Source organism: Tursiops truncatus, chromosome 2 (genome assembly GCF_011762595.2).
Source record: "Tursiops truncatus isolate mTurTru1 chromosome 2, mTurTru1.mat.Y, whole genome shotgun sequence".
In the NCBI taxonomy this organism is placed as follows: Eukaryota; Metazoa; Chordata; class Mammalia; order Artiodactyla; family Delphinidae; genus Tursiops; species Tursiops truncatus.
In genome coordinates, this window is record NC_047035.1 from 42,785,050 (window position 1) to 42,809,570 (window position 24,521).

Below are 24,521 nucleotides of genomic sequence, written 5' to 3' on the forward strand. Positions count from 1 at the left end.
CTTTTTCCTCTAGAGTTTCCGGCGTTATAACGAATCGGTGAAGTAGGGTATAAGAGCTATTTGACATCGCCATTCCCACGTGTTCTCCTTCATCCAGCGGCTGCGGCGCCGGCCCTGACCCAGATCCTCCGCCCCCAGACTCGACTGGCAGCGGAGCCCCGCAGCCTCCTACTGGTGTCGGATGCGAGAGTCTGTCCTTAAGTATGGTCTCTTTTCTCTGTCCACAGAATCCTGGGTTTCCAGGCGGGGGGCTGCAAGCTACGCTCGGGAAAGGTGGCAGGGTCTCTGAAGGAGGCCGCCGCGGTTACCTGGTGCTATGCGGGGGCTGCGGAGCCGGGCAACGCGTCCCCAGAGCGGGTTTGGGACCTGCCTTGGAACAGTGTCATCACTGTGGCGAGGGTCGAATACGAGGCTCTGAGCCACCTTCAACCCAAGTTTGGGGAGTCGGGGTCTTGTTTTGGGACAGTGAGTTAGACTGTAAGGCATCCACCCTGTGACCTTGAGCTGAACCCTCCTTTAACTGAAAAATTCTCTCTAGACAGAAGACCAGGGCCAACACACCTTATCTGATTTGCTGATTTTCGAGGATGCATTACTTAAACGTTTCCCTTTACGCATTACTAAAAGATTAATCAAAGCAAAAAATGTAATCTGATGTAAAGGTTAAATAACAAATTTTTATTTATTTTTACATCTCAGCTGTCTACTTTGATAGAAGAAATCCTAGAATTAAAAGAGACCTTAAGGGCTCAGCTTTAGAGAACCTTTTAAATCTTGATGAGTTTCTGTATTTCAGTTACATTTCCTTCATTACCAGGCTTTTAGGTAGTTATCTGTTCACAATGTTTTATAATTTATGTAAATTAAAAGATATAATGACAGTGTCAGAGCTGTAAGAGACTTTTGAGATGATTTATCTCCCTTATTTTCTAGGTGAAACTTAGATGTAAAAGAAAAAGTGACCTTTCCCCTCTAAGGTGTGCTCGTAGGTGTAGAAACTCATTAAAAATGTGACTTGTTTTGGATCTTACAACTCTTCAATCAGAGCTGGGATTAAAACCCAAGTAATCTTGCCCCCATCTAGTCCAGTGCTCATAGGCTCATCCTTTAAGGCCTTGAAGCCATCCTTTAAACCCAAAAGGAGTATGCAGTGATCTTTCAAAAGAATGTTTTGTTCTGATTAAGTTAGGGTTGCCAGTTAATCAGGCACAATTTCGTAAAGCTGCTGCAAATGATCTAAAGTAAAGGGACATGTGGTAGAGTCCTATTTTATGTCAATCTAGCAAGTTAGTTCAGATCAGTTTAGACATCTGACCTATCAAATAAAGAACAGATAGCCCGGGAACAAAAAACATGGCTCACAGGATTGTTCTTTCATTTGTTTGTTGTTAACACTTTTACTTATTTCCTTTCTCTTTCCCACTCTCATATCTCTATATATACATATACAGAGAGATATACAGGTTTTTTTTGCTGAACCACTTACAAGTTGCAGACATCATGACCTTTAACCCTTATTTCTTCAGCATGTATCTCCTTAAGAACATATTGTTACATAGCCACAATATGACTATCACACCTAAGATAACATATTCATATTTCTCCAATTATCCCAAAAAGTCTTTATTTTTAAAACTCAAAAATGGTTTGGAGTTCCAAAGTTCACAACTGTTTAGTTATCTTAATTCTTTAGTCATATTCTAGAACAGCCCTTTCTACTCCTTTTCTTTATGACTTTTTTAGAAAAGACCAGTCTAGTCATCTTACACATAGTCCCAAATTGTGGCTGTTCCTAATTATTCCCTCATAATCAATCACATAAAACATTTTTGGCAAGAATAGCACATAGGTGGTACCACACTGGTTAAGGTGGTGACTGGCAGATCTTCCCAATGTAAAGGGACAGTTTTCTTTTTGTGATAAGTAACCTGTGGAGATGCTTTGATACAATGCATATATCCTGTTCCCCAACCTATCACCCAGTAGTTTTATCATCCATTCATGATCCTTGCCTGAATCACAAGATTACCAATTACCAGTACCAGCCATGCTGCGGCCAGGATCAGTTATAGTGATAGTGGCCAAGGACATCAGAAGAATCACTTATTGTAAACTAAGTTTGAACAGAATTAGAAATTTGGCTCCAGACCTGGTAGAAATCTGCATATGATTCTAAAGACTAAATAGAGGGTATCTTCCCACCACATCCTGATTAGTTTATTTTTTTTAATACTCAGAAATTTCTGGGAATTGTTTGTCCTTGTATGTTCACCTGAACATACATATTACATGGCAAAACAGGATATTAAGTATTTTTTAATACATAATAACACATATGCTAAATAACTGTAACCTCAGAACAGATTGAGGAAACTAATTTCACTTATTGAAAAGGAAAAGGCTTTTCAAAAAATGACTTAGCCAGCAGAAGTTTAGATTTCATCGAACAGGCTTAGAGCTTGAAGGGGCCTCAGCAGTCATACTGTAATCCCCTCATTTTTCAGGTGAGAAATCAGGCCTCACTGGAGACATTCAAGCAAAGGTTGGACAACGACTTTTCCAGAACAGAAAGGAAACTCATGCATCAGAAAAGGTTTGAGCTTGATGACTAACAATTCTCTTAAGTTCCCTGGTTTTATGATACATTTTGTTTGACACAAAAATTACTTAGCATTGCTGTAATCATTCCTAAGGCCCAAGCCAGAGATGCTAGAACTCTCTATCCCTTCCCTCCCTCTTCAGGTTTCAGGGATATAACCAGAAGGTATCCCCTGATTGGATATTTGCCTCTACAGTAACAAACATTTGCTTGTAATATCTGGTAATTAGGACCTAATAAAAGGGCAGCCACATTGCTTCTACCGCTTCTCACTATCAGGTGGTTTGTATGGCTGTTGGACTTTGTCAGTCAACATAACTAATGATTAAATAACTGCAAGATAGAATGCTGGAAGACTCAGAAGACACAAACTAGCAAGTAAATTTGAAAATCATCTATTCACTCAACCGTCTCCAGTATTTTCTAGGAACAACTGCCTTCACTTAGGTTTAAAAAAAAAAGACAATATCAAAAAAATTCATACAAACAACATTTGGGGGTGCTCCTCATCTATATCTCTTCAAAGACTTCCCAATAACAATCATCATTTGTCACTATGAGTTGTATACCAAGAGGGAAGTGAGGTAGAGTCAGCAGTGTTACACAACATTTAAAGATTTTATACTTTCTGCCTCTCTGACCTCTGCTTGAAAAAGTCATATTATACGTGAATTTTAACCTGAAGAAATACTAGGATAGGAACAGGAAAAAGAAGCTGATTTTGGCATTATAATTAGCAAACATGAACAGGTCTTTGGATAACCTTTTGTGCTTTCAGCTAGAGGCCTGCTGGTGAACCAGGTTCCTTTAATTCCTGTTTTATTGCTCTTGTTTTTTGTTTTTTTTTTTTAAGTTCCCACAAAGTTTTCTTTTAACACCTAACCACAAAAGTTATCTTACCAGTTCTTGGATCTTTTCAGGCTGTTTTCTGAGTAGGAAGCCAAAAGAACTCTAGTTCTGAACATTTGCTAACATTTACCACAATGCACACTGTACCTTGTTCTTTGGCAGGGATTAGAAAGCTGGGCAACCTCAAACTTTTTGAGATTATTGTAGATTCACATGCAGTTGTAAGAAAAAATAGAGCTCCCTTGTGTCATCTACCTAGCTTTCCACAATGGTAGCATCTTACAAAACTGTAGTACAATATCACAACCAGGATACTGATGTTATTACAGTCAAAGTACAGGACATTTCCATTTCAAAAGTCTCATGTTGCCTTTTTATAGTAACACCTACTTTCCTCCTCCCCTACCCCCTCCTCGACCCCTGGCAACCACTACTAAGTTCCCCATTTCTGTAACTTTGTCATTACAAGAATGTTATATAAATGGAATCATATAGTATATAACCTTGTGGGATTGGCTTTTCACTCAGCATAATCCTCTAGAGTTTCATCCAGGCTGTTGTGTGTATCAGTACCTCATTCCTTTTTATTGCTGAGTAGTATTCTATGGTGTGGGTGTACCGGTTTGTTTAATCATTCACCTGTTGAAGAACATCTGGATTGCTTCCAGTTTTTGACTGTTATGAATAAAGTGTATATAAACATTCATGTACAGGTTTTTGTGGGAACATAAGTTTTCATTTTTCTGTGAAAAATGCCCAGGGATGCAATTGCTGTGTGATATGATAGTTGTACATTTAGGTTTTTAACATAGTGCCAAACTGTTTACCACAGTGGCTATATGATTTCACATTACCACTAGGGAATATCTGAGTGATCCAGTTTTTCCTCATTTTCACCAGCATTTGGTGGTGTCACTATATTTTTTTAATTCAGCCATTCTGACAGGTGTGTAATGCTATATATCGTGGTTTTAATTTGTTTCCCTAACGGCTAACAATGTTGAGTATCTTTACATGCGCCTATTCGCCATCTATATCTTTTTGGTGAGGTGTCTTTTGCCCATTTTCTAATTGGATTATTTGTGTTTTTACTATAGAGTTTGCAGACTTCTTTATATTGTCTAGTTATTAGTTCTTTATCACATATGTAGTTTGCTCTTCATGTGAAGTCTAAGAATTCTTTGCCCTAAAGCCTGAAGATTTTCTCCTGTTTTTCTAAAAGTTTTAATGGGTTTTATGTTCTATATTTAAGTCCCAGATCCATTTTGAGATAATTTTTGTATAAAGTGAAAGACTTACTTTGAGGTTAAATTTTTTGCCTATGGATGTACAGTTGTACCAGCACCACTTGTTGTAAAGGCTATCTTCACTTAACTGGTTTTGCATCTTTACCAAAAATCAATTGGGCATATTTGTGTTATTATTTCTGGGTTCTCTATCCTGTTTCATGGATCTATGTGTCGGCTTTTCCACCAAAATCACACAATATTGATTACTGTAGCTATGTAATAAGTCTTGAAATCAGGTAGACTGATTCCTCCCACTTTATTAGTCTTTTTTTGAATTTGTTCAAGTCCATTTGCTTTCCATATAAATTTAAAAATAATCTTGTCTATATTTATAATAAATGTTACTGGGACCTTGATAGGAATTGCATTAAGCCTGTATATCAATTTTGGGAAAATTTACGTCATTACTATGCTGAGTTTTACAATCCACGAACACAATGTGTCTTTCCATTTATTTAAGTCTTTGATTTCTTTCATCAGCATTTTGTAGTTTTCAGCATGCCTTGTTAGATTTACCTGTACATGCCTTGTTAGATTTACCCATAAATCTTTTTTTTTTGAGTGATTATAAATGGTATTGTATTTTTAATTTCAGTAACACGGAAAATTACAGTTTTTACAACTGATTTTTGCCATGTTTATCTTGTATACTGTGATCTTGCTGACTTGCTGAACTATCTTGTTCTAGGGTTTCTTTGTAGATTCTTTGGGATTTTCTATGTTCACAATCATGTCATCTTCAAAGAGGGACAGTTTTATTTTCTTCCTTTACAATTTATATGTCTTATTTCTTTTTCTTGAGTTACTGCACTGGGTAGAACTTCCAGCAGTATATTCAGTAAGAGTAGTAAGGGCAGACATCTGGCTTTGCTCACTATCTTAGGGGAAAGTGTTCAGTCTTTCACCATTAACTATGTAGTACAGGGTGTAGGATTTTTTTGTAGGTGTACATTACCAAGTTGAAGAAGTTCCCCTGTCTTCCTAATTTTCAGTTTTTAACATGAATGGGTACTGACTTTGTCAAATGCTTTTTCTGCATCAATTGATATGATCATGACTTATTTTTTCATCTATTAATATGGTGGATCACATTTATTGATTTTTAAATATTGAATTAGCCTTGCATCTCTAGAATAAACCCTACTTATTAGAGATGTGTATTTTTTTAATATATATTACTGAACTATATTTGCTATTATTTTGTTAAGGATTTTTATGTCTATTTTATGAAGATATTTTTCTGTAGTTTTCTTGTATGTATCTTCTTTATCTGGTTTTGATATCAGGATAATAGTAAATTCATGAGTAAGTTGTTAGATTTATGTATATAGAGTTGTTCATAGTTCTGTTATCCTTTTGATATCTGCAGGGTCTATGGTACTATACCTTGTTTTATTCCTGATAATGATAATATGTGACTTTTCTTCGTTAGTCTTGCTAGAGGTTTGTCTGTTATAGTCTTTTCAAAGAACCAGCTCTTTATTTCACTGATTTTTGTCTGTTGCTTTTCTGTTTTCATTTTGGTTGATTTCTGTTATTATTTTCTTCCTTCTACATGCTTTGTGGGTTTATTTTGCTCTTTTTCTAGGTTCTTGAGGTAAAAAGAAAAAAAAAAGTTGACTTGAGGCATCTCCTCTTTAATGTATGCATTTAGTACTATAAAATTTTCCTCTTGGCACTTTGATCTAGCTGTGTCACACAAATTTTAATATGCTGTATTTTCAGTTTCATTCAGTCCAGTGACTTTTTTAAAAAGTTTCTTGAGACTTCCTCTTTGATTCATCGATTATTTAGAAGTGTTATTTATTTTCCAGATGTTAAAAGAGATTTTCCTGTTATCTGTTACTGGTTTCTAGTTTGATTCCATTGTGGTCTAAAAACAGACTCTGTATGATTTCAATTCTTTTAAATTTATTAAGGCTACTTTGTGGCCCCGGATATGGTTTATCTTGGTATGTGTTCCATGGGCACTTAATAAAAAATGTGTATTCTCTGGGGTGAAATGTTCTATAAATGTAGATTGTATCCTGTTGGTTAATGTTGTTGAGTTTTTCTGTATCCTCGTGGATTTTCTGTTGAGTTGTTCTATCAATTGTTGGGAGAGGGATGTTTAAGTCTGAAACTATACTTGTCTTTTTCTCCTTTCAGTTCTCTCTACATATTTTGTAGCTCTGTTGCTTGGGGCACACACATTTAGGAGTACTATGTCTTCTTGGTGGATTGACCCTTAATGTCCTTTTGTGTCTCTGTTAAATTCCTTTGCTGTGAAGTCTACTTAATCTGATGTTAATATATCCACTATTTTCTTTGTATTAATGCTTGCATGATAAATCATTTTCCATCCTTTTGTATTCACTCTGTCTGTATCACTGTATTTGAAGTTAGTTTCTTATAGACAACATATACTTGGTCATTTCTTTAATGCACTCTGCCAATCTGTCTTTTTTTTTTTTTTTTTTTCTGGTACGCGGGCCTGTCACTGTTGTGGCCTCTCCCGTTGTGGAGCACAGGCTCCGGACGCGCAGGCTCAGCGGCCATGGCTCATGGGCCCAGCCACTCCGCGGCATGTGGGAATCTTCCCGGACCGGGCCACGAACCCACGTCCACTGCATCGGCAGGCGGACTCTCAACCACTGCGCCACCAGGGAAGCCCCCAATCTGTCTTTTGATTCTTTAGACTACTTATATTTAATGTAATTGTTTATTAAGGCTTAAATGTGCTATTTTATTTTCTGTTTGTTCTGGTTTTGTTTCTCTTTTCTTGCCTTCCTGTGGATTATTTGAATATTTTTTGTAATTTATTTTGATTAATCTATAATGTTTTTGAGTGTATCTCCTTATGTTCTTTTTTAGTGGTTGCTCTAGGTATTACATGACATATACAAAGCTTATCACAGTCTAATGGTGTCAGCATATTACCAGTTTCAGTGAAGTGAGAAAACCTTACCTCCCTTTACCCTCCCCATTTAAAATACACATTTAGAACCATGTTAGACAGTTTTATAATTTTTGCTTCAACTGTCAAATATAATTTAGGAAACTCGAGAAGAAAAGGAAAGGGTACTGTACCTGTTCCTATTTTTATTACTATGTTGTTCCTCCTTGATGTTCCAAGTCTCCTTTTATCAGTTTTTTTCTGCTCAGAACTTTAATCCTTTTCAGGCAGGTCTGCTGGCACCAAATTCTTAGTTTTCCTTCATTTGAGAATGTCTTAATTTCACCTTCATTCCTGAAGGATATTTTTGCTAGATACAGGTTTCTGGGTTGACTGATGAGAAATCTGCTATTATCCTAATTGTTTTTCCCCATAGAAGATGTCGCTTTTCTCTTGCGAGCGACATCTTGCAAGACTAAATTTTTTGTCTTTAGTTTTTAAATGTTTGACTGTGATGTATCTTGATGTGGATTTCTTTGTGTTTACGCTTTTTGGAATGCAATTCAGTTCTTGAATGTGTAAGCTTCTCTTCTTTTGCCACATTTGGGAAGTTTTCAGCCATTATTTTAGTACTTTAACAGCCCTGCCCTCTTTCTCTTCTTCCAGGACTCTAATAAAACAAATGTCAGTTCTTTTGTCACAGTCACACAGATTCTTGGTACCCTGTCATTTTTTTTATTCTATTTTTCTGTTATTCATATTGGATAATTCTATTTTCTATCTTCCTCCTTCCTTCACAGATTCCTTTTTCTATCCCCTCCGATCTGCTGTTGATTCTGTCTGTTGAGCTTCTTTTGTTTTTTTCTATTTTTCACTTCTTAAAATTTCCATTTGGTTCTTGATATCTTATATTTCTTTGCTGAGTTTTATATTTTTTTAATTTGTTTCAGACATTCTTAATTATTCATTGAAGCATTTTTTATAATAGTTATTTTAAGATCTTTGTCAGATAATTCTAACATCTCTCATCTCAGTGTTTGACATCTTTTTTTTCTTAAGATCTTAGTTCTTGGAATGAGTTTTGTTTGTTTCTGTTTTTTTGTAACCTAGACATTTTGCATCTTGTGTTATGAGACTCTAGATCTTGTTTAAACCTTCTCCTCTAGCTGACTGCTTTTGACACTGCTTCATGGGGTGGGGGCACCTTATTACTGCCAGGTGAGGGTGGAAGGCCAAGTTCCTCACTCTGTCACTAGAGAGGGTGGGTGGTGTGTGTGTGTGTGTGTGTGTGTGTGTGTGTGTGTGTGTGCGTGTGTGCGCGCTCGCGCGCACGCCAGGGGGTGGGGGTGATGTTCCTCATTTCTGCTGGGTGAGCGTAGGAGTTACGGATCTCTACTAGGCCTTCATTGGTGTCTCCCTGGCTGAGTACTGGAGTGCCTCATTACTACTCCCCACGTGGCCTCCACTGACACCACAGGAGGGCATGTGGCCTGATTACCATGGGGCAGTATGTAGGTCCTGAATCTCAACTAGGCCTCCTTTGATACCACCCGAGAGGGAAGGGAGAAAGGTACTTCATCACTGACAACAGAGGTGGAAGTCTAGGCTCCCCATGCAGTTTCCACTGACACTTGGGGGAGGGGTCCTTATTAATGCCCAGCAAGAATTAAAGTCCCTGCTCCCTAATCACCCTTCTCTGACACTATTCTGGTGTGGGAGTTGGAGTGTCTCGTTACAACCTAGTGAGGGTGGAAGTCTATCTGGCTTATGCTGATGTGGGTGGGGATGAGAACCAGTTTTTTCTGTGTTGGCCTGGAGTACAGCAGTTATTGTTTAAATGAGTTCTGTTTTATAGGCAGGCTTCCCCTTTCCTAGCCTTTTGGCTAGAGAAGGCAGACTTTTGGCTGGGGGTACAGAGGGGCTTTTTGACTACTCCAACTGGCATTTGCAGATTGCCAGCTTTTTCAGCTCCAAGTTTGTGATATATGAGACCCCAGACAAGGGAGAGAATTCACTACTGTGATGTTTCTCGGGTCCCAAGGGCCCTAGCTAATATACTTTCTCCTCTCTACTTTTCAGTCTTATGTTTGTTTTATGTGTAATGTCCAGGGGTTTTAGTTGTACTTAGTGAGAAGAATAGGGAAAAGCACATCTATCCCACCTTCCCAGAAGCACAAATCCTAAACCTCACTGTATGATATACTTACAGGATTCTCTGTTTCTTGGCTGGTTAGTGATAAAATTTTATAGCAGCTATAAAGATTCATCTTACCTCAGAAGCATGGCTGGTTTCATAAACAGCACAGTACTTGGTACATTAAATAAATGTTTACTGAATGAATATCTACCCATATCTATCTAGCAAAATAGTAACTGCTGAGATCTCAAACTGTAAATAAGTTTGAAGTTGATATTAGAAAATAATGGAATAATTAGGTTTGTATTTCTATGCAGTTCCGTAGTTGGAGGGTGTGGAATCAGTGTTTCATGACTTAAGTGAGCAAAGAGTAAATATAATGGAAGTATCTTACCTGGGACGTATCAATGATGATAGTCACAGCAATACCTGAAAAATTGTGACCTTCAGTTAATTCCTGGTATTTTTCAGGTAGTTTATGTGGTTAAAATATATATATTATTTATAAATCTGTGAAGTAAAATAGGAATAAAGAGCGTTCTTGGTAACTTTTTAGGTGTTTATGGAACACTAGTTGCCTGCATGTTGAGCTAATCTGAAACCTCTACTGCATTGTTTGTAGCAGATTTCGAAGAATTTTAATAGAAAAGATAGTTTATAACTGTTACTACTAAACCAGAGATTCCCTGAAGTATAGACAGTCAGAATTTTGGAATGAGACTAGGATAGCAAATAGAAAAGAACTGGTGCTTTCCCTTGCATGTGGAAAAAATAACTTTTTAAAAATGGCAGTAATACTTGTGAACATACAGGATAAGGACAAAAGAGGAGGGAAGAATAAATGCAAAAGGGGTAAAGTTTTATACATGGTTGGGAATGCTGGAGTGGAATTACCATTGATTGTATTTGTTAATCAAAATGAGAATTTTCTTTCACGATAGTAGCATACACTCTGCCCTAAGCTTGAATTTCCTACTTAATCTCCATGTGAGCTTCATGAAAATTTCGTGCTTTTCACAGCCACTTTAAATAATAATTGATGAGCTAGTAAGAATGACATACACATCCAGTTTATGAGATTTCATCTGTTTTAGAACTAGCCAGGATAGAATAAGTAAATAACGTGATACATTCTTACATCATAATTAACTGATCCTGGGTCCTCCATTTAGGATATGTGAAAATCCCAGTAATTCAGAAACACTCTTTGACTTCCTTATCTTCACTTCTCTGTTGCCCCCAAGTTAGATCAAAAGTGTCGTATGTTCAGAAGTTTCTGGTAAGTCTCTGTGATTACCCTTTTTGAACTGTAGAATGCACAACTCCTATAACTTTCTCTTAGAGTCTTTTAGAACTCTCTTTCATGAGTGTTGTTGATTAATAAGTGGATGGCGTTTGTTAATTAATAGAACCTTTGCATTTACATAGAGATAGTAAAAGGATCTTTAGTAGCACAGATCTAAGTTGTATTAGGAATCAGGGGGATAGTTAACTTAAGTACTTATAGGAAGACACCAGAGAGCTCTTTCCCATAAAGCCGTACTACGCATGGGACTTTAATACGTAGCTTTGCAAGGTAACAGAGCAAACTGTCTAAAAAATGGAGATGTAGATAGGGCCTTTGGTTCTCATAGCTAGCATTAAGAAAATCGAGTTCTAAACTGTAAGGTTCTTATTAATGACCTGGGAGATTGTGGGGGGGCATATAATTACATAATCAGAAATTTATAAAATATGAACAGTAATTTCAGGTAGACTCGTTTCAGTGCTATTTCAAAATCTGTGCTTGTTTTGATTACCTTCAACTAGCCTAAAGAAATTTGTATACAAACTGACAAACTTTTTACTTTTAAATCAGGTGACTAATAAACATACCAAAAGAATATGGCTGCACAAATACCAGAATCTGATCAGATAAAACAGGTAAGGTATTATAATTAAGGAAAAAGGATTTTGTAAAAAATTAAGGCACTACTGGATATAACCATGTCAGTCAGTGATCTCACAAAATAACTATTTATATTTCATTTCCACAGATGGATGTTAAATGATATGAAGCATATTCATTTTTCAGATAATTTGAAAGATAATCCAGGAAATAATAAATATTCAACTAGAAAATCTGACTATATTTTGTAGATCATATTATACCCATTTAAGGTAGCAAAAGAACCTTTGATTTCAAGTATTACAGGGTATTTTGCCTAAATACATCAGTATTTAAAACATCTTTGTTTTAAAAACCAAATATTAAAGAACCTTCTGATTTGTTTGTAGTTTAAGGAATTTCTTGGAACCTACAATAAACTTACAGAAACCTGCTTTTTGGACTGTGTTAAAGACTTCACAACAAGAGAAGTAAAACCTGAAGAGGTATGAAAAGTGTTGCCCACTAAAAATTCTCTAAGTTCATCATAAACAATATAAATGGGATCCCCCTAAGCATTTTGCTTGTTCCTAGTTATTACAGGAATTTAGGCTACCTTTTATATGTTCCATTGCTCAGAGGAACTTGAAGCAGCCAGACTCGTGGCACTGAGTTTAAAGATGCCAAATTTAATATCACAGCCACACTGAACTACGGCAGACTTTTTTAGAGAAGGTGCCTGGGACCTGCTGAATACATTGTTCCAAAGCAAAGATTCTTAATAATTAGCTTTCAGTCAAGATGGCCAGGCTAGAGAAACTTGACATGGCTTTCCTATCTGACCTTGAAAACTCAGGTTAATTTTGGAAAAAGTAGAGTTTGAATTTGGTGGCTCATATTGCCTAACCCTATTAGAAGTCTTAACTTTTAATATCCTCTTCAAAACATTTATATATTGGCTAAAAGAGACATAAAATTCCTCCAGTGGAATATGTTGATAAATATTCATGCCAAGAACTTAACATATAACCAGCAATCAATAAGTGTTTGTTAAATAAATGATGAAGTTTGAGAGATGCTAAGTACAATAGTCTTATTAAAAAGTAAAAAGTTGAAAATTAAGAATGTTGTGAATGGAGTTTCTCATTAAAAAGAACAAACCTGATACTGGGCCTACATTTTAACAATCAGAATAAGAGATGGGAATGTGGGATTTCAGTTAATATTGAAACACACCTGCAGAAAATCTAGTCCAGAAGGCAGGGACTGACTTACCATTGTTTTTAGTACCTCCAAACTGGTAAGCATTCAGTATATATTAATTTTTGTAAATGGATGAAAGTATTAACAATTGAAAGCTATGATCACTTGCTACTCATTAATACCATTTAATTCTCAGATATATTCAAAGAAAAGAAAAATACCCACTGGTTATTTTTTTAGAATAGATGCAATTTCTTTTAATTAATATTTTTGTGTTGACTCTTGGATCTTTTTATTTCTAGACCACCTGTTCAGAGCATTGCTTACAGAAATATTTAAAAATGACTCAACGAATATCTATGAGATTTCAGGAATATCATATTCAGCAGAATGAAGCCCTGGCTGCCAAAGCAGGACTCCTTGGCCAACCACGATAGAGAAGTCCTAATGCATGGACTTTTGATGAAAGATTGCCAACAACTGTTGCACTGGAAATGAGGATTCACCTGACAGAATCCCATGAAAGCAGTAGCCACCATGTTAAACCATCTGTCATGACTGTTTGGCAAACGGAAACCACTGGGGAAACAAAATTGCTGTTTACCAGAATAATCAAAATAGGTCTTATTGTTCAATGAAAATAATAAGATGCAACACTTGTTGAGGCCTTAAGATTCAGCAGCTTGGTCACTTGATTAGAGAAATAAACCATGGTTTCTTCAGTTATGACTGTTAATTTTAAAGCAAAATACGTGTTCAATCATGTATGAGATAGAAAAAAAATTTTATTACTAAAAGGAAAATAAATGGAAATATCACTGAGCAGTTTATACTATATAGCACCATAGCATTCTGACTGGATTGTGGATACATTGAAATGTTTTTCAATCAGGATCATCCTCCAAGTATTCCTGTTCATTCATGTCTGCCTCAAATTGCTGGTAAATACATAAAATCATTTAATGCACGATCCTTTTCTTGCCTCCCTTCTTGTGTCAGGGTGGGCACTACACACTCTTATCCTAGCAACATTTTCATGTACCTTCAGGAAACATCCCATCTGAGACTAGCTTGCAAAATGTTTAAGAATTGATTATTGTGCTTTAGTGGAGACTATGTTGCTTTGTGTTTTATTCAAAAGCTGAGAAGCCAACATGAATGATTCCAAGTCAGACCAACAATATACAGTGTACTCTCAGCTACTGCATGTGATCAATGTAATAAAAAGTAAACCAAAGTTAGAGTAGTGTCTTAGAGCTAAATGAATCCTAAAACAAATCCAAACACTGCAGGAAACTCTAGTTGATGCATAAATACACCCAGCAGTTTGGTATCAAATGATATCCATTCATGAGCCAATTTATTAATAGGTATTAGTCTGCTTACATTTACCAATATAAACTTGTACTCAAGAGAACACTAACTAGCCTATATGTTTAAATTTACCAAAGTGATTTCTATGTTTTGTCATATTATTGGAAAGTAGAAGTATTATTCTGCTTTGATAATTTACAGTTTTCTGTATTATATCTAATTTTTAAGCCATTAGGTCATTTAACTAACAATACCATTTAACTTATAGACCTCTGTTGACATTGCAGTCAGTCAATAATTGTGATGTCTTTGAAAGTACAAAGATAAACAGTGTTAACAATGTTAACTTTAAAGTTGAAATGTTGAAACATGTATAATACTCAACAAAATATACAATTCATTATGGTCAAAGGAACATGAAAGAATAAGCTTGTTTCATCTGAAGACAAGAAAAGCAAACAAAAATTCGGAGATCTTACTCATTTAAAACTTTGGGCCATTCACACACATATCAATACTTCACTGTTTCTACGTAATTAAGCCCAACATGGTTATTTACAGTGTTCATTTCACAGAGATAATTAAGTATGTGCTTACCTGGCAAATGAGGGGAATTTTGCACAATAGCATCTCAAATACCTTGGGAGGAAGTGTGTGTTTGAAAACTTTCAGAAGTTCCTGTGGTTGCCCACACACCAAAAGGGCATTGCTGAGATGTTCAAGCCCCATTCAATGCTCCCCTGAAACAGATTTATAAGATTAGAGCAGAATTTTAAAGTTCTTCAAAGTATACATTCTACAAATTACCAAGAAAGCACCAAGCATTGAAACTAAAAAAACACATCAAACTAAAGACTATTTAGGGGACTTCCCTCGTGGTCCAATGGTTAAGAATCTGCCTTCCAATGCAGGGGATGCGGGTTCAGTCCCTGGTCAGGGAACTAAGATCTCACATGCCGTGGAGCAACTAAACCCACGTGCTCTGGAGCCCACGCACTGCAACTACTGAGCCCGCGTGCTCTGGAGCCCGTGCACCAGAACTAGAGAGAAGCCCACCCGCCGCGACGAAGAGCCCCCATGCCACAACGAAAGATCCCGCATGCCGCAACAAAAGATCCCACATGCCGCAACTAAGACCCGATGCAACCAAACAAATAAATGTTAAAAAATAAATAAAGACTATTTGAACAAGCCACAAAAAGAGTAAAGAGTATAAAGGGGAAAATGTTGAGCTGCCAATTAAATAACTTTCTGACCCAAATTACTATTTAAAAGTGCACTCTTGAATTGGAAATGTTCACGTTCTGCTATTTGGGTATGCAAGAGGGAGGTACTGAGTTTTTTTAAAAGGCTGGGGTTTGCCATTACTGATACGAGTTATCTTTAACTCTACATATGTGATCGATGAAGTATTACAGGTGAAACATCTTGATGTTCTAGCTAAATAAGACTTTTAAAACATAGACTGTATTATCAACGAGCTGAAACAAGATTTAGTGTAACATGAATTACATATCCAGGGAAGGAGAAGAGATTTATGAACTTTGATTTCAAGGTGGTTTTAAAATGAGTTTTAGGATGATTGGCTGTAAAGTAACTAAGAATGAAAATTTGTGAATAGTGGAAATTAATGATAGAGTCTCTCTTTAAGTTAAAACATGTAATCACTTAGTCTCACTACCTCGTTTTAGGAAACGGGCAAAGATCAGTGAAATAATTTAAGGTTTCAAAGCTAATTAATGCCAGAATTAGTAACAGAACCTAATTTTCTGAACCTTGAGACTATAGTGTGCTGCCTCTCTTCAGGTGTTATGTAATAACAGAAGTTGACATTTTGACATATTTAATATAACTAAGTAGGAAATAAACACTTTGTATCAAACCTTTTAAAGAAAGAAAAATATATAATAGTGCCTCTCAAGTTGATGGAGCTAATGTAACCTAAAAACAGTAATCAGTTTGGTTAATTAGGTCAACCAACCAATAAATCCAATCAAATCAGCTAATCAGAAATTTCTCTTAAAACTTTTGGCTCTATGGTCCCTCTGGTTATATAGACATAAACACAACTGAGACGGCTACAGAACTACCTGGCAGCAAAGTAGTAAAAATGGGGTGGTGGCAGGAGGGAGTAGAGAAAACTGAGATTACAGAAAACTGGGTGAAAAATTATTGCATTAGAACACTGGTTCTCAACCAGTGTACTGTAATAACCTAGGGAGGTTTAAAGAATACTGACACCTATATATCTGGAGAAAACTATAATTCTAAAAGATACATGCACCCCAATGTTCACTGAAGCAATGTTTACAATAGCCAAGACATGGAAGCAACCTAAATGTCCGTCGACAGAGGAATGGATAAAAAAGATGTGGTACATACATGCATTGGAATATTATCAGCCATAAAAAAGAATGGCGCAGTGGTTGAGAGTCCGCCTGCCAATGCAGGGTTCGTGCCCCAGACCAGGAAGATCCCACATGCCGCGGAGCGGCTGGGCCCGTGAGCCATGGCTGCTGAGCCTGCGCGTCCGGAGCCTGTGCTCCACAACAGGAGAGGCCACAACAGTGAGAGGCCCGCGTACAGCAAAAAAAAAAAAAAAGAATGAAATAATGCCATTTGCAGCAACATGGATGGACCTAGAAATTATCATACTAAGTGAAGTTAAGTCAGAGAAAGGCAAATATCATATGATATCACTAATATATGGAATCTAAAAAAATGACAGAAATGAACTTATTTACAGAACAGAAATAGACTCAGAGAAGACAAACTTATGGTAACCAAAGGGGAGAAGGGGATGGATAAATTAGAAGTTTGGGATTAACATATACACACTACTAAATACAAAGTAGATAACCAACAAGGACCTAGTGTATAGCACAGGGAACTATAATCAATATCTTGTATAATCTATAAGGGAAAAGAATCTGAAAAAGAACAGATATAGGTAAATATATGTAAAACTGAATCACTTTGCTGTACACCTGAAAGTAACACAACACTGTAAACCAACTATACTTCAATTAAAAAAAAGAAAAAAAAATTCTGATGCCTGGGTCCCACCCCAGAGATTCTTATGTAATTGGTTTGGGGTTTGGTGGGGGATTTAAAGAATAAGCAACCAAGATGAGAATTTCATAAGTAAAATATAGTAGAAGTATATAACCCTAAAAGTGCTAATTAATTTAGGGGCTCATAGAAATAATGTTAATCACCTTTGAGAGAGAAAAATTTAAAAACTCAAGTTTGCAATTTTTGTTTTCATCATCTCAATATTTGTAACATTCACCTCTAAATCTAAACTATTACATGATAGCTCTTAAACATAAAGTAAGTAAAAATAAAATGTAATAAAATAATTGTTATTTTTCTTTTAATTTATAACTCATAATTTTCCTCTCCATATTTATACTATCCCAGCTCAAAAAATGTTAAAGCTGAAAGGTTCTTTGTATTTTAATTGCCCCTATATCCAGGGAGTATCCTTAAGCAGTTAAAATTTTTTTAAGTTTTGATTCATACAACATTTAGTCATTTGGAAAACCCATTTACTTAGAATTTTATCTGACAGTAAATAAGGTGTTCTTGTATTTGGCTTTGCTTCTCCATCTGCCCACTTCCAAGACTGCAACCAAAACTAACACTAACTGTAACATCGTGGAGCTGTAACTGTAATAAAGTGAAAATGCTGGGACAGTTTCTCTTAAACTGAAGCAAGTTGGTTAACACGTCTAGTTAGTTAAGTTATCTGACATACAAATACTAATCCATAAATATTTCTCAAATATAAATTATCATAAATAACTGCTTACAAAAGAATGTTTACATTCTTACCTCTGGATAACCAAAGTTCTCCCATTCGTACTTCTTGCAGAAAAAGTTGTAATTTTTCATTCTTTGCTGGATCCCACAACTAAAAGAGTCACAGAATATTTAACAATAAGTAACGAATGTAAGGTATATGGTTACTCATCAAAATTATTTAACTTTTATTTTATTTATTTATTTATTTTGTTGCACTGGGTGTTACTTGTGGCAGGCGGGCTCCTTAGCTGTGGCCTGCAAACTCTTAGTTGCAGCATGCATGTGGGATCTAGTTCCCCGATCAGGGATCGAACCCGGGCCCCCTGCATTGGGAACACAGAGTCTTACCCCACCAGGGACCACAGGGAAGTACCTTAACTTTTATTTTAAAAGCACATCTTGGGCTTCTCTGGTGGCGCCGTGGTTGGAAGTCTGCCTGCCGATGCAGGGGACGCAGGTTCGTGCCCCGGTCCGGGAAGATCCCACATGCCGCGGGGCGGCTGGGCCCGTGGGCCATGGCCGCTGAGCCTGCGCGTCCGGAGCCTGTGCTCTGCAACGGGAGAGGCCACAACAGTGAGAGGCCTGCGTGCCACAAGAAACCCCAAAAAAAGCACATCTTGAATCTAGTCTCTAAATCCAAGCATGACAAATGCAGTTGTTCTTTATATTTAAGACAATTTCTTAAAATGGAGTTACAATTTCAGGCGCCAAAAAAAAAAAAAAATATATATATATATATATATATATATATATATATACAGCAGGCGATGGCTGTGAATTGTCACCATGCACATTTGATGGCCTTCCTAGATGGTACCTTGTTAAACCAGCATATCCAGCGTCTGCCAGGCTGCAGCCTGGCCAGTTTTATTCTTCAGCTTCTCTAATCCCTTGACACCTGGAACCCTGATTACCATTTTATATCAGCTCTTGTACTTTTCAATATACTTTCATGAGTTATATTGTCATTTAGATCTAACAACTCTGAGAAATAAAGTCAGAAGACTAGGGTAATTTCTTAAATTTAGCTCATGTTATAATTAAAAAAAAAAAAGTTGAAGCTCCCTCCTAAAACAAAGAGATGAAAAAAATGGCATATTCAAGTTTGGTTGAGGTGTTTGTAATAACTTCATATTTTACCCAGCTTGCTAAGTACACATAGGAGAAATCACACTGTAATCAACTATAACAAAGGTAGTTTTCTTTGTATGTTGCAAACCTATTTTCTTGCCTAGGGTATTAACCATGCTTGTTGATTTAGCAAAGGGCATGGCGGGGGCTGGCCGGGCAGCTGGTGATATTCAGAAGGATGCTGTGGTTTGCTGCAGGCTGGTTCATGAAGGTGACGAGGTTCACAGGATGGCATCATCACTGGTACCATGCCAAGGGCTGGTCTTTAAAGCTAAAGTGGGCAATCCCTAGCCCAAAGTATCAACTCCACTGCCAGTCACTTCAGCTTCAGTCTTTTATATTCAGAGAGTTTTTCTGTTTATTTTCCCCCAAGAATTCTCCTTTTTAAATGGTATAAACCTGCAGATGAGATCATATTCTAAGCTTTTATCAGCAAACATGCTGATGATCAGTAACAACCACAGGTTTCATTCATCAGATACTTAGTGAGCCAAGAGCAGGACCCTCTAAGGAGAGCTGGAAGGGGAAGGAGATCAAGACTCCTGTGCCCATCCCCATGGAGTCCAGAGTCTAACCAAGAGAAAAGACAAGTATGCTTGATATCAATAACACATTAACAACAAAGTCCAATGTCTCTGGGGCTCATAGTACATTCCATCTGGTTGGAAGATCAGGGTAAGTTTCTCAGAAAAGATAGCATTTGAGATGTGGAGAAGCTCAGTGAAAGTCTGATGAAGAAAGTACAAGTGACGCCAAACTGCAGGGAAAAATATCAAGTGAGCTTATGTAGCTGGATTATGATAGGGTGAATGGAGCAACAACAATAATAATTACCAATTACTGAAGGCCAGCTAGGGACTGAAAACTTTCCATGTATTATTTCTAATCCTTAGGAAAATAAGGCTGTCAATACAGAAGGCACCCATGGTGTCAAGTCCTTGGTGCCAAGCTGAGAGGGTTCGTCTTTCATCTGCAGAGTAGGGAGCTACTGCAAAGTGTTACATATACACAGCTGCGGTTTAGAAGGAATTTACTCTGAGAGCATAAGAAAAGAGGCAGTGAGACAGTTAAGAAATTATTACAGTATCCTGGGTAAAAGGTGATAAAAGTCTGAGGTAGTACAGGAGCAATGGAAATAGAAAGGGAATAGGGTATGAGATAGAGAACAGAAAAACAAGGGGATTGATTGTGGAAGATGAGGTTGATATTTTAAGCAAGATGAGTTGGGTCACAGCAGGGAGCCTAGGGCTATCAAGCATCACAAGGAAACAGAGGAGGAGGAACAGTGGCAAGGGATGAGATGATGAATATACTTCTGAACACACAAAGCTGAGGTGCCAACAGATCATCTAGGCTACAGAGTCTGGCAGGCAGGCAAAATTTGGGCCCCCAGGTCTAGAGCAGTACATCTGAGGTCACTTATGGAGAAGGGAAGGAGCTTCCAGGGAGATAAGGGATTATGCAGAGTCTGAGAGCACTGTTTCACAAAGGATGGGCTGAACGAGCTATTAAAACTGCAGTTTTCTTGGGCTCCACCCAGACCTAGCAAATCAGTCTAAGTAGAGTCCAGGAATGTGCATTTTTAATGAGCTCCTCAGAAGATTCTTATAAATTCTGAAGTCTGAGCATCACTGCCCCTATAACCACTGGGCTACCCCTGACCTCCTAAATCAGAATGGCTGGTGCTTGGGTCAAATAATCTACATTTTGACAAATGCCCCAGGTAAATCTAATGCAGACTGACCACAGACCATACTTTGGGAAACAAAAAGGGCCTGGGGTGAGAAGGAAGAGAGATCCTGGAAGTAGGAAGAGACATCTCTCTGTGCCTTAGTTTATTCATCTATAAAACTAGAAGAACAGGGCTTCCCTGGTGGCGCAGTGGTTGAGAGTCTGCCTGCCAATGCAGGGGACACAGGTTCGTGCCCCGGTCCGGGAAGATCCCACATGCCGCGGAGCGGCTGGGCCCGTGAGCCATGGCCGCTGAGCCTGCGCGTCCGGAGCCTGTGCTCCGCAACGGGAGAGGCCACAACAGTGAGAGGCCCGCGTAACGCAAAAACAAAAACAAAAACAAAAAAAACAAAAACCTAGAAGAACAGAGTGGTTATGAGGATTATATAAAAGAACATTTGAAAAATCCTGCTTCTGCCTCTTCTTCATTTGAAATAATCCAGATTTTCATCATTTCCCACCTAGACTGCCACTGATGTTTCTGCCTTTGACTTCCCTCCTCCACCCCATACTCCAAAAAAAAAAAAATTGCATCCATTCTCTGAAATAAAATCACCATGACTGGTTATCTGCCATGACAGAAAAATATCAAAACTTTCCGGTTTGGCATTCAAAGCCCTCCACAATAAGACACCAAACTACCACTCAGCTATCTCTCTGGCCACAACACTTTAAATATTGCAATTTCGTAGTCTGTGCCTCTGCACAAGCTGTTTCTCTCTGCCTACAATAAACAATATTCAACAAATATTTGCTGGGCACCTACAATGTACTGGACACTGTTCTAGGCACTGGAGAGACAATGGAGAGTAAAAACACAGACAAGGTCTGCCCTTATGGAGCTGATTCTAATAAACAGAAAGCATTAATCAAATAATCACACAAACAAATGGTGTAACTTCAACCATGGATAAGGGCAATGAAGGAGAGGGACATGGAGCTGACCCAGGCTCTGCCCCAGGGAAAGCATCTCTCTCATGACCAGCCATGGATACTCCCTGTCCTGCTTTCTTAACTGTCAATTGCACCTTTTTCTCTAAGAGACTCCATCTTGAAACCTCAGAAATCTCTGACTTCTGTTCTCCATGACCCTTTCATCAGACAGCAAGAATTATCTATTCTTTCTGGGAAATTTATCTCACATCTCTCATCACCAGTTGCCACTGACACCACCGCAGTTCAGGATTTTGATTACCTCTCACCTGTACTACTGCAATAACTTTCTTTTCCTCCACTCTATCTAGCATACTCCTGCCTGATGTAACCTAAAAAGTTTTTTGCTTTCCTCCTTTTTAAAAAAATTCCTGCTCAGAAATCTTCAGTAATTCCCCCATTGAATGTGAATTCCTTAACCTGGCCTTCAAAGCCTTCTCCGATGCGGCCCCTACTTAGCTCTCCAACCTCACCTCCCACTATCCCCCACTGGGACTCCTCTGTCAAACTGCTTTACTGAATAGGCCTGGCAGATCCCCCATTTTGCACCTTTATGTACATTCAGTTCCCTTCATCCTGAATGCTGTCTCCCCTGAAACCAGGACCCAAATTTAACACATCCTTCCACACTCATTTGATGCCACCTCTTTTCCAAAGTCTTCTGTGAACACCTGCATGTTCCAAAACAGCCACAGCAATATTCCCAGAGCTAGAGGCTATTGCCTCTCCCCTTGAAACTGAGTGGGCCTCAATGCGGTAGAAGTGGCACCACCTGGCACGCGCCCACATGTTCTCTCTCACAAATATATGTATAAATACATATATACAGTTGACCCTTGAACAATATGGGTTTTAACTGTCCAGATCCACATATACACGGATTTTTTTCAATAAATAGGCACTACAGTTGAATTGCTGTTGGTTGAATTCTCAGATTTGGAACCACCGATACGCAGGGCCAACTGTAAAGTTATTTTCAGATTTTTGAGGGAAGGGTCGTTGCCCCAACCACTGTGTTGTTCAAGGGTCAACTGTGTGTATCAACACACACACACAACACGCACAAATATACCACACACTTGCTTGCCCGGTGGGACCCATCAACCATACTGCGAGGAAGACCATGGCACATGGAGAGGATATGTGCAGGTGTTCTGTGCAATAGACCCAGCTAAGTGGCCAGCAGCATTAACTGCCCAACGTGTGAGGGAGCGAGCCTTCAGATGACCCAGCACCTAGCCCTGGGGTCAACCTGGCTGAAGCTGAGCGGAGCAGAAAGGTGTGATTCCCACCCAGCCCTACTCAAATTGCAGATTCAGGAGCAAAATAAGATGTTTTAAGCCACTAAGGTTAAAGGAGCAGTAGATCAGTAGAACACCTCCATGATAACCCTGCCCTGGAAGTGATCCTCTACCTCCTCTGTGCTCCTGTTACGTGGGGGATAGTCTTCCCCCCCCCCACACCCACATTGCTAACCTCTGCCACACCTAGAACGCCTCACACGTAGGAGGTGCTCAACCGACTGAATGAATGAAAATTCATAGAAGGACCTAAGAACCCTCTGTTTGAAAGATGATGTGAGTTAGTTAAGTTGGACCGATCGCTAAGATGATTGTGATTATCTTTAAAAATACCTAATCAAATTCCATTTTGGAGAAAAAGAAGATATGTTCTGCTTTTGAGCAAGAAGAAAGGCCCAGTAGGACAGGAGTGGGCGGTGCATCACTGTCACCCGGCCGAGGCCCGGCGTGGGTTTCTAAGTGTCTGGTGCTGCTCAGCAAGGGCAAAGGCTTCTCTTTCTTTTTTATAAACTAAACGTAGCGCCTTTTCCTACCACGTTTACTGTATAGCTGCCTTTTCACGACCCCGAATGGTTCTTCCTTCGTTCCTTTCCTTTCGTAGCGGACAATAAAAACTAAACGTAAGGTGAGCGGAAACGGGGTGAGGGCAGGCAGAGCGGTGCTGGGAAACCGCTGCTCAGGAAGCGGCCTGGGACCCTGAGGCCGAGCCGCGATCTGCATCGGCGGGAGGTTCCTCACTGTAACGCCACCTCGGCGTCGCTAAAGTACTTCCCCTGGGCGCCCCGTCCCTCAGCCTTTTGCTGCTGGGCTCTTCTTTCTGCAAACAAAACGTGGCACGTGCTTGTAGGGGGCCGTCCCCACCCCGCCTTCCGTCCCGCGGGCCTTTCGGCGGCGGCGGCGGCGCCCGCGGCCCGGCCTCGCTCCGTGGGCCCAGTCAGCCCCTCCGCCACCGGCCCGGTCAGCGCGTCCGCCGCCCTCCCAGCCCGGCCCGCCGCACCTCCGCCGCCGTCGCACTCACTTTCCCGCCTTGGGGTCGCCACGCCGCTTCCGGTCGAAGTAGACGCAGTAGCCGAGGAAGGCGACGGCGCCACAGGCCGCCAGGGCCGCCAGGAGGCAGAGAACTGTGCGGACGTAGAGCATCCGGCCGCGGGCGTCCCACGAGTCGAGCGTTGGGCGCGGGCCCGCCAGCGCGGGGAGCCCGGCCGGCCGGCCGGCAGGAGGCGTCGGCGCGGCGCCGCGCCCCTCCCCGCCTCGGGGCTTCCTGTGCGCCGGGCAGCGGGCGGGAAGAGCTGAGCATCAACGCCTCGCACCTCGGCCGGCGGATAGAGTAGGAAACCCAGGGTCGTAGAGGAGGCCTGTGGGAGTCTCACAACCACCGAGTAGGAGAGCTCTGTTCGAACCCAGGTCGATCGTACTCCAAATTCCGAGTACGGAATTTGGAGTACGTATCCAAATTCCGTACTCCAAATCCCCTTACCCAAACGC

The 24,521-nt window shown here is 39.3% G+C and overlaps 2 protein-coding genes across 4 annotated transcripts; one reads left to right on the forward strand and one right to left on the reverse strand.

Annotated features, from left to right (window-relative positions):
• Positions 1-13: 13 nt before the first annotated feature.
• On the forward strand, positions 14-13,791 carry TIMM9 (translocase of inner mitochondrial membrane 9). Of its 3 annotated transcripts, XM_019923413.3 has the most exons (5): positions 20-201; positions 2,505-2,593; positions 11,608-11,672; positions 12,027-12,122; positions 13,122-13,791. In XM_019923413.3, exons 3-5 carry the CDS (start codon positions 11,634-11,636, stop codon positions 13,254-13,256), a joined length of 270 nt encoding a protein of 89 aa, XP_019778972.1. In that variant the 5' UTR covers positions 20-201; positions 2,505-2,593; positions 11,608-11,633; the 3' UTR covers positions 13,257-13,791. The 3 variants fall into 3 exon arrangements, with proteins under 3 accessions (XP_073656523.1, XP_019778972.1, XP_019778977.1); XM_073800422.1 differs by lacking the exon at positions 2,505-2,593 and having other exon boundaries at positions 14-201; XM_019923418.3 differs by lacking the exons at positions 20-201; positions 2,505-2,593 and adding an exon at positions 10,988-11,028.
• TOMM20L (translocase of outer mitochondrial membrane 20 like) lies at positions 13,704-24,176 on the reverse strand. Its single transcript, XM_073799893.1, is given in 6 exon segments — positions 13,704-13,757; positions 14,731-14,873; positions 17,971-18,049; positions 18,314-18,481; positions 23,553-23,628; positions 24,055-24,176. Coding segments are annotated over 6 exon segments (642 nt in total).
• Positions 24,177-24,521: the final 345 nt, after the last annotated feature.

What these genes read in the sequence shown, in the direction of transcription:
- TIMM9 (XM_073800422.1), top strand. Translation starts at nt 11,634, where the DNA reads ATGGCTGCACAAATACCAGAATCTGATCAGATAAAACAG. An exon ending in AATCTGATCAGATAAAACAG is followed by an intron (nt 11,673 to 12,026) that starts GTAAGGTATTAT and finishes ATTTGTTTGTAG; the next exon opens with TTTAAGGAATTTCTTGGAAC. An exon ending in GAGAAGTAAAACCTGAAGAG is followed by an intron (nt 12,123 to 13,121) that starts GTATGAAAAGTG and finishes TTTTATTTCTAG; the next exon opens with ACCACCTGTTCAGAGCATTG.